General features: G+C 45.5%; 1 protein-coding gene across 1 annotated transcript in view; it reads left to right on the top strand.

Moving 5' to 3' along the window:
- Positions 1-7,344: 7,344 nt before the first annotated feature.
- Positions 7,345-10,000, top strand: part of LOC126575099 (reticulon-4-interacting protein 1, mitochondrial-like) — a 3,041-nt gene continuing 385 nt past the window's right edge. The window contains exons 1-6 of the mRNA XM_050235642.1: positions 7,345-7,446; positions 7,507-7,779; positions 8,217-8,297; positions 8,368-8,521; positions 8,592-9,305; positions 9,522-9,916. Of these exons, the coding sequence (XP_050091599.1) occupies positions 7,735-7,779; positions 8,217-8,297; positions 8,368-8,521; positions 8,592-9,305; positions 9,522-9,916 (1,389 nt within the window). The 5' untranslated portion in view covers positions 7,345-7,446; positions 7,507-7,734. The remainder of the gene's footprint in view (positions 7,447-7,506; positions 7,780-8,216; positions 8,298-8,367; positions 8,522-8,591; positions 9,306-9,521; positions 9,917-10,000) is intronic.

Genomic DNA, 10,000 nt, shown 5'->3' with positions numbered 1-10,000 from the left:
TGCCATCAAACGATTCCATCCACGACACCTACTAACGCCTGATAAGGAGGTGTAATTTCAACTTAATTAAATCGGTCTCACTACACGGCGACGAACCCGCCGTCAGACGCTGAGTGGGATGTCAGTATACTTACACCGTCGTCCATCATCAGTGATGCGAACTAAAAAAAATCAGTGACGAAGTGGCGTGGAAGCAACCAACAAAAAAAAAAACAGGACGAACACCATCACCAAGGTGTGAGATGAGAAAGAGAGGAGAAAAAAAGACCAGATAAAAAGAATTCATGCATTACGGATTAGCAGCTACGCACCGATGGCACCGGCCAAACGCCACCGAATCCTTGGTGGGACATCCTGCCATCATCTTCTGTCAGCTTCCGTCCCGGCGACGTGCAGCGATGGAATCATCCGACTCAGAGGACTGACCCTTATAATTGGATTACAGGGAACTGGGTCGAACTGGGCAGGTCCATTGGAAAGGGAATGTGAAAAGTGAAAGCAAGTGAAGTACACTGCACGCACTTTACACATAAGCGAAAAGTAGAAGGATAAAGGATAAGAGACAAGCGTCAGTCGTCGTTTTGTGTGGCCTTAGGATACTGAAGACAGAGAATTGAAAATAGGTAATGCGCCTGATCACCGATAAGTTCCGTGTAGCGACTTGTACGCTGGACGCTAATAGCTAATGTCTAACCATCCATGGCCAATAAACCAACAAATCATGACTCCCTCCCTCGTGCTGTGGTGTCCAATGGACAGGGGAAATGGCAATATTGTTGCCAAGGGGAAAACTTTCATTATGCAAATCTATCCACATGAACGGAATCCCTGTGGCCTGGCGAATACACTCTCCGTCTTGGTGTGGCCTCGCGAATACTGGGAAGTCACCGAAAAACGGGATTTAATATTGCGAAACTTGCACCAACGGTCGGTGGCGCACGCACCGGTTTCCGCCCACTTCGAACGTGTGCCGTGCCGTCCCCGAATACCATCCCTTCCTCCCCTAAACTCTCCTGCTGGTGGTGCAATTTCGCAGGATGTAATATTAATTTTAATGTTTTAATATGTGGCCTGCGCGTACATTTGCAAAAATGGCCATGGAGTCGCAGACGGCCGGCGTGGTGCGGAGATGAAAAACGAACCAGTCACCAGCACGTTAGTAACAGCATCATGAACGCATGTTTAACCGGTGGATGAGAGCAGATAAGCATCTTTCCGCCAGGACGACAGAACTTTCATTGATGTTTCATTCCGTTCGACAAGACACAGAGAGGCTGCTGCTCATGTGCTGCTGCTACAGCAAAATATTCTTGTGCCAGTCTGCAGTATTGTGCGTCCTCCAGGCCGTTGAGGTGGAGCCAGGATGGTGCGAGATCTGCGCTCAAACGTTTACCTTCTGATGATGAGAGCGGAGGCTGAAGTATTCTCGAGCGAGAGAAGATGAAACAACGTGCAACGTGGGCGCGTTTAATCGCGACAAACAGACCGTAATTGGCCTCCTTCAGCAGTAGTAGGAGAGGAGTTGAGTGGATCCTGGCCCGTTGGTGTAATTGGCCTAATTTTCCTCCTCTTAGCAAACATTATCTTTGACGTTTGGAGCACGCAGATTCGCATTTTTTTTTCTATCGCTCTCGCGGAATAACTTCATTACGTGCGTCAACTGAGGAATGGAGTGGCAGTCAGTTTCCGAAGCACGCGAAGCGCCATGCAAGTGAGGGATTTGTTTTTTGCTGTTTTTTCTGATACTTCAATGAATTCTGGTGTGTTCTTATGTAAAATAATTTGAAGTATTCACGTATCTGCCGACTAATGAAATATAAAGTCATTTTATAAATACTTTGTTTTATGATCATTTCCTTTTAGCTACATGTTAACCAATGTACGATCAACTGTTACTTAATATCTAGTTTCGGTATTTTCTAACATAATTTCCTCACCCCCGGTATAAGGGTCCCTGGGGCAGGAGGAAATGCCTGTTCCCTCTACTGTTTATACTCTATCTTCCTCTATCTTTCTAATATATACGGCTCCGTCCGTAAGATACCAACTAAAAAAAAATAACATAATTTCCACTCACAAATGTCGAGGAAATTGAATGTTTTAGTTTTGTTTAATCTGTTTAATGTTCTTCTTCAGGAAGGCGTATTCCTTTTCGAAGCTTTTCGGAATAAAATTAACCATTAATAATTAGATAATCATCTGTAAAACAGATGCAACATGCTCGAAATATCATTCAAAAGGCACACTTAGATTTGTTTCAGTATTATCATCGTACAGCTCATACTTAAACAACCGATTTCAATCAGCGGAATGCTTCTCAACTGCTTGCCATTACCATTAGCATCGCGACAATGACCAACCGAAGTAAATGGTAAGGTGTCTGTAAAATGTGTAACACTGTTCCGTGACAAATTATGAAACAAAAAAATCACAAATCGAGCACCATTGTGGTGGTTCCCGTTGGGTGCGCCACAGCCACTAAAAACTTATGCTAATATTTGGTCAGCCCGCCGACTACGGCGCCCCCCCTGTCTGTCCAATCCCAGTCACCAAAGGGCACTGCGGGGCTGCGGTCAGTTCCGGTGGCAAACTTCATTTTTACGATATTAAATCGGTGACGGGCGACGGTTTATAAAAAAATATTACACATTAATTAACAATTTTTGGTAGACTCCCGGGGGCCACCACCGTCACCGGCACCTAGCATCCATCACGCTTGACGCTGGTCAGCCGCCTGCTGCGATTGGGCTACTCTACTGCCGATGCTGCCGTGTTCCCGCAACGCCAACTGAGGGATATCCGTGTACATCCAACAATCCGGCTGGCTAGCGGGGCCGTCGGAAAAAAAACTGTGGTCAAACACACGGCGGGACCGTCAACCGACCAACCGACCGACCGTCAGCACATGAACAAGCACGAGTAGCACGATGATAAGCTTTGTGCAAAACAGTATTGATTTAATGTAAATAAAGATGTCAAACTCTGCGGTAATAAGATTGATGTCGAAATGATAGCCTACCGTTTTTGTTCCGGTGCGTGTGTCTGGCTGTCCAGCTGCAGCTGGCGGTCAGCTCCGCTGGATCCGGGAATTCTGGTGACAGAATCGACTGACCGACCGACCGGAGTCCTTGAAATGGGCTGGTACTCTCACCAGCCGTGTCGGGAGCAACAAGAAGGGAGTCAGGGAGTTGCTCCGTTTCGACGGTATAATCCGGGCACGTTTTTGGGCGGACACTTGCGCACTAGAGACACAAAATCAATATTTCCGCTTTGGTTTTATGACAGATTTTCGCGTATACAACTTATTCTGTCCTTTACGAAAGATTCAAAACTGAACAAACGTTTCTATCTGGATATTCCATCGATTACTTAGATCCTGCGTTGGAGTTCCACGATTGCATAGCTCATTGTTCCACGATCAACCGCGATTGGCTTTTCTGTCGGCCGTTGGCTTTGAGGCTTACAGTCAACGGTGACACCAGATTTAACCGATTGCAGCTGCATACTCCACGGATCGTCGTCTTCTGGATGCTGCCGATGGTGCAAATTTTCCCAAAGATTATCGCGAGTGATACTTGCCTGTGTTCATGGCCTGAACGTCGTCTATAATGTGTGCATTGTTGATTAGGATAAATATACATTTACAAATTTTCACTCCACACCACACCGCAAACATGTCCACAAATTGTCGGACTGCACGGATCGTGTCACAGCTGCGCCAAAAACCAGCAACTTGCCCGGACCGAATTTCAGAAGCAAATCTGCAGCACCATCCAGTCCAGGGAGTGTAGGTAGGTAGGTTTGGTGGATCCCGAGTCGGTCGGTGGATATTTGTCATACTTAACATTGCATTATGCTGCTGCAACACTCTCGGTGACACTCTGTGTCTGTGTTTGGGATTTCGTCCATCTATATTTAGGTCGACACCGCTGGACAGTATCAAACGTGACGGGAGGTTGGTTTTGCAAAAATTAGCTCTCGCCAGCACACAGTGCTCCAGAAGCTGCTGCTGCTCCTAGCATGGTTTTTAGAAGTCGCTTCTCAGTCTAAAACAACCTCGACCTACCCTCCGTAATACTCTTTCCCAGTCTCCCGTGGAACTGATGGTGAGGCTTGTCTTTAGAAATCGAAAACAAGCTCTCATCCCTCAGTCCGTGATTCAGCACATTATTGGGGACCGTGGTGGTCTAGTTACCCTTTTTGGACGGTGACTCGAGACAATCGAACAGACGTCACCCCCGGAGGGGGCCACATAATGTTCTTGGGGGCGACAGTTTCAACAGCGGCCAGGCGCACCACCTAATGACTTTTGACGGAAATGTAGTGCTAATAATTGATGCAAAATGGAGCACGATTGCTTTCTTTGGGATCGATTTCTCGGCTCGAAACACAAAGCCTGGGTCGCAGATGGTAGTTTGTACATTCCCGGTTGTGTAGCAGTTCATTATAGCGGGAGGAAGTGAAGTGGCAATGGTCTAGGAGGAGAGTAAAGTCTTCCCGAGAACACAGATAGTTTGTTTTAAATGGAAAACATTCTACTTGCAAAGAATACGGTGAAATTGATTTGACCTTTGGGCAAATATTTCTAAAATTTCCCAAGTGTAGACCATCTGAAAGTAAGAAATGTATTAAGTATGAATTACTATGAAACTATGAATTTTAGGTGCTGTAGTATTTTAAGTAAAAAAAACAACAAGGTCCTCTTGTAAACTTTAGAATTTTCTTCGTTTTGTGAATCTATCGATAAAAATCAACATTGTATTATATATTGTTGAAGAGAGATTTGTAATCAAAATACCCCTACCACTAGTTATTTAGCAAATTAAGGGGGGCTTCGGTATTTAATTATTTTGTGACACATATTTTTAACATTTTTCCTTGAATGCTGATCCTTTCAAGAACATTGTATAATTTTTTTGGATCAATCGAAGCAAAACTGGCCAAGTTACAGATTTTTTAAAATCCGCGTTTCATACAAGGCAACCTGCAACCAGGTAGCCATGGGCACCGGAAAAAGTATCTTATCGACGACACGACCATGCTTAAATTTGGTGCCATGGATGAAGTTTTTATTAAATCTTCTCCAAAAAAGAACCAAATATTCTTGAAAAGTTGTAGTTAAATATGCCATACACATAAAAAAGTAAAGGGGAAGGATTAAATCTTCAAAAATGAGCCTTTTTAGGCAGAAATTACCGAAGCCCCCTTAAAGCATTAATCAATATCAATGTCGGATATTTAGCTCTTTTAAGTTACAAAATGTTGACACAATGTAGGGAAATTGTAAACAATAATGTAAAGAAGCCTGTAAAAATGTATTGCTTGAGTTATTTGCTAATGAAAAACCAAAGAAATTGATATGAAACCAGCTAAAAAAATAATTGATAAAATAGACAAAGCTGTGAAATAAATTCGTAAAAATATATAAAATAATAAATTAAGGTAATTTTTTCTCTCGCTCACTCCATCAAGCAGAAATGTGGCAAAACGAGATGGAAAAAAGTAAAAAAAAGAAGGCGTGGCTAAAGAACGCCATCTGGCGACCGTTTTTGGAGGCTCATTGCGCGCGAAAATGCTTTCACTGCTTTTACTTTTGTCACAATCATGGTCGACCATCTTTCACTTAAAGAATTTTTAAAAAAAGATTATCAAACCTATCAAGCTCATAGCAAGTGATTTGGAAAGAGGAAAGGATAGAGCTTCTAGCATAAAAATCACATGGCCTTTGTGACCGAAAATGTCGAAAAAAAATGCATGAAAACACACGAGGAGCTCGCTCTCACTCATGCGTCAGTTGTTAGTGTTCCGGATGTTAGTGTTTTAGTGCGGATCTGACCAGAAAGGTGGCAGATACATCTCCACCTACAATTGTTGTTCAGTGCTGTATGTGTCCGTGTGTTCGAGTGTGTGAATGTACAACAGTGTGATAAGAAGAGCGGCCCAAGAGGATGAATCTGGAGCCGTTGCAGCGGTCAGAAACAATACACGCCACAGCGCCAGCGGCCGCAGCAGCATCAGCGTTCACCCAATCCTGGCTGTTTCTCGCGTTTCATACCCTGATTCTTATCGCGCATAGCTTTTTGGCTTTATCGCCGTCGCTCGCGGCCTCGGCCATGGTCCGAAAGCCAAAGAGGAGGTTCGTTTCCGCCGGTCCGTATGCTCCGTTACACAAAGCGCCCATAATAAAGATACTCATTTTATCCGCTATCTTACATCTAAGGGTTTCGTGATGGTAACGGACGTCCGACTATGTGCCAAACGTAGCGATCCTTTCCATACTCATTCCGAGTTGCGAGGGCCCAGTTTTCGCTTCAGAAATTGCTAATGCCACGATGTTACGATGGTCGAACGCCCTACATTACGTGCCTTTCGCTCCTAGTGATGGTTCGTTTTGCGAGGCATTTGCATGAAGGTTTTGCATTATATGATCCATCGATCCATCGCTCAGTCGCTCCACAAGACCGACCGATGGCGCACATTTGCTGTCGCTACAAATCAAATGGAGATTCCTCCTCGGCGTACTGCGACCAGTGCGAGGGCTGGCGTGTATGCAGTCAATGTTGTCAGTACAGTTTTTAATTTTTATGAAGCGCAGACAGCATAGACGTAGGGAGCATAAAAAACGCTGGACAACCAACGAACCGCGTGGTCACGATCGATGGCGGTACGATGTGTGTCCGGCGTGAAAATAATTTATTCACACTGCGACTATGCTTCTCCCGGTTCGGTGGTCTGAATATACCACCCGGTGGTGGTTTTGCGGGTGTCAATAAATTTATAATTAATAACGCTTACAACACGGGGACACATAATGTCGGATGGCGAAACTGGAACTTGTAGTGGCTGCGTGATGACCTCCCCTGGTCAACAAGCGCAGACACGCTACAACAAAAAACAGTCAAACAATCCTGAAGGTTATACGGCGCTTCATCCCCTCCCCGGACCGTTGATCAATTTCGATCAGTTGCCTTGTTTTTTCGTTTATCTGAATGTAGTGAAAACAAACATCGGTGTGGAACATCCGTATGCTTCGCATTTGTAGCCACATGTTCGTGGTGTTGGAATTTGCAAAAGAAAAAAACAATTACTGATTGCTTTTACTGAATACACATTTGAAACGAGTCAATAAGTCTAGATCAAATAAGATTGAATTCAAGCCAAGAGGTGAATTCACCTTCAAAGAGTTTAAAAACTTCTAAATTTTACAAAATAATTTTGCTTATTTGCTTAGTAACGGGATTTTTAAAAAGCACACCCTGTGACTCTACTAGCGCCATCTAGCTCAGTTTGACAGCACACGTCATATTTGTTTGTTTTTATTTCCGCCACCCTCTCCCCCTACCCCTTACCCATCACAACCTCAACCAAAACTTCTTTAAAGCCGCCAGAACCGAGTCACGAAATTGCGTTGGAAAATCGTAAACTTCCAGCGCAAGGAATCGTCGGGTAAGCGATACAAACATTCCACCTGACCGCCTAAGACTGATTTTATCCTCGTTCTTTCAGGAAATATGAAAAACAGTTTCTGAATTGTGCAATTATCGAACGAAAGCCGGTGCTCTGCAAATTCTGCTGATTGAGCTAAACATAGAAATGTGTAGTTCTCGGGAAGAGCACTGCCGAAATTGAAGAGCCGCACAGCACACCCAGAACGACTGTGGAGTCGATTAGTCCCCCACTAGGCGGCGGGAAAAAACGGGCCCTACCAAGCACCTCTAGTTGGCGCCCGGAAAAATGGACGCTGCGAAGCGATTGGGCGATGTCGTGAGCAACGTGCAGGTATTTCACGAAGTTTACCTAACATACCCTAACTTTTTTAATTAACCATTCATTCATCAATCGCTGTAAATGGTGTGTGCTTGAATGTACTCTCATGTACTTGCTAATATATCTCCTACCTTTGCGGGTGTGCTTTTTGGTGCTGTTGTCTTATGTAACCTTTTTTTTCATTTCCTAACTTCTATTCCCATCACTGGTCTTTCTGTTCTGCTTGCCTGGGATCGCGGTGTACCAACATGTAACACATTTCGGTGTCTGTAAATGTACATACGAAACCAAGAACATAAAGTGAAACCTAACGCTGTGACCACCATACGGACTACCGCCATTCATGGGAAGCAACTTACCAACAGCTCCGCTCATAAAGCTGCCTACTGCGCCCGTACCGGCCGCTGTTATTTAACCCACAATTCCACTGCCCTTTCTCTTGCTCGAAGAATAACCTTACCATGGCAACCGAAAGCGGTCTACGCGTGGTGCGCCAGTACTCCGACGAGGGACGTAGCATGGCGATGCGAGTAAGCGAATGAGACAACGCAACGTTCCGTCTTAATTCTGATGGCCATTCTCGCTCTATTCACATTTCAGGCCCTAAACGAAGCCCAAAGCGAGGCTGGACCAATAATGCGCAATGCCTGGACCAACTTTTTACAAATAGTTCAACGACTGAAAGCCACTGCCCGCAATGTGCTCGATCCATCGGTGCTGATCGAAGAGCTGCGTATCATATTTCGTGATGAAAGTAAGTCCCCGTGAAAGGTGCTTGAAGATGCCAGCGTCAAGATGTTAACATGCATTTTACCCACTTCCAGTTGCCCGGAACAATGCGTTTCTCGTTCTGATCGGTCTCGGTTTCGGTACCACCGGTGGGTTTATGCTGGGAATGTGGATCGCTCGACCGCACCTACCGACACCGATTATGAAATCGATCGCATCCACCTCGTTCCGCGATCCTGACAATGTGGTCGTCTGCCAAACGGCCGTACCACAGTTTCAATCGGCCTCCGATATACTGGTGCGTGTCCGGGCGGCTTCTCTTAATCGAATCGATCGGCGTATTGCGTTCGGATACGGGCGAACCCTGAGAAGGTTGATACGCTGTTACAATAGCACGTACGATCCGGAATTGCCACTGGTACTGGGTCGCTCATGTGCCGGTATCGTCGAAGCAGTCGGAAATGGGTCAAAGAGTGGTCTGGAGATTGGTGACGAGGTGTGGCTTGCAACGCAATGGTACGAACCCGGTGTTGCCTCGGAGTTTGTCGTCGTCCCCGAGACACGGGTTTCCCGGAAACCTTTCCTAATTGGCTTCGAAGGAGCTGCCAGTTTGCCGTACAGTGGATCAATCGCTCTCAATCTGCTCGATTCCCATCGTCTCAACGAGCACACGTGCAGTGGAAGAAGAATTCTGGTGCAGGATGCTTGCTCACCGGTCGGTTGTGTCATTACCCAGTTGGCCCACAAATGGGGAGCCCACGTTGCCGTCACTTGCCACACTCGTTCGGTTCCGGTGATCAACAATTTGGGTGAGTATCCCGTTGCTTCGCGATCGGTGGGTTTTTGAAGGGCGGCTTTTAATTCGATTGTTCTCTCCTTCACGTGCCGTCAGAGGAAAGAGGTAAAATTGTTCAAAAAAAACCCCGTCCCTCGAGCAATCTTTTCCTATTCAAATCAACTCAACCAACTGTAAGTGATAAGCTAATACAAAGTGTTACGTTTTTTCGATTCCCCCTTTTTCACAGGTGCTGCCGACATCATCACCTTCGCGAACGAACACTTTCGCTCGAATTTTATCGACGTGAACGTGGACAAATCGAACTTTATCAACGAGCTGACGTCGCGGGAAAAGTTCCACTTTATCTTTCTTACCACCCGGCTAGGGTACGATTACAAATTTATGGAAAAGTTTCTCACCAAAGACGGCGTGATCGTGGATGCGGTCGAGCCGGAACTCTCCACCGATGATTACGGTGTTGTAGGTCGATTCTTCCTGGGCACTTATGTTCGCTTTCGTCGGGCCCTGGCTTTCCTCTGCCGGACCCACGTTGACTGGGGAGGACCACATCTGTGCCATCGAATGCTGGAACGATTGGCCGGTTTCGTGAACGATGAAACGCTGAAAACCGTTGTGGATAGAGTAAGTTACGATCGTAGTAGACTACCTTGAAGGTTTGAAGCATTAGAAAACACGTGAAATTCTTCTTTTTCACTGCACTCTCTT

The sequence above is a fragment of the Anopheles aquasalis genome, chromosome 3 (genome assembly GCF_943734665.1).
Source record: "Anopheles aquasalis chromosome 3, idAnoAquaMG_Q_19, whole genome shotgun sequence".
Classification (NCBI taxonomy): Eukaryota; Metazoa; Arthropoda; class Insecta; order Diptera; family Culicidae; genus Anopheles; species Anopheles aquasalis.
The sequence above is the reverse complement of the archived record's forward strand: the minus strand, read 5'-3'. Positions and strand labels throughout refer to the sequence as shown.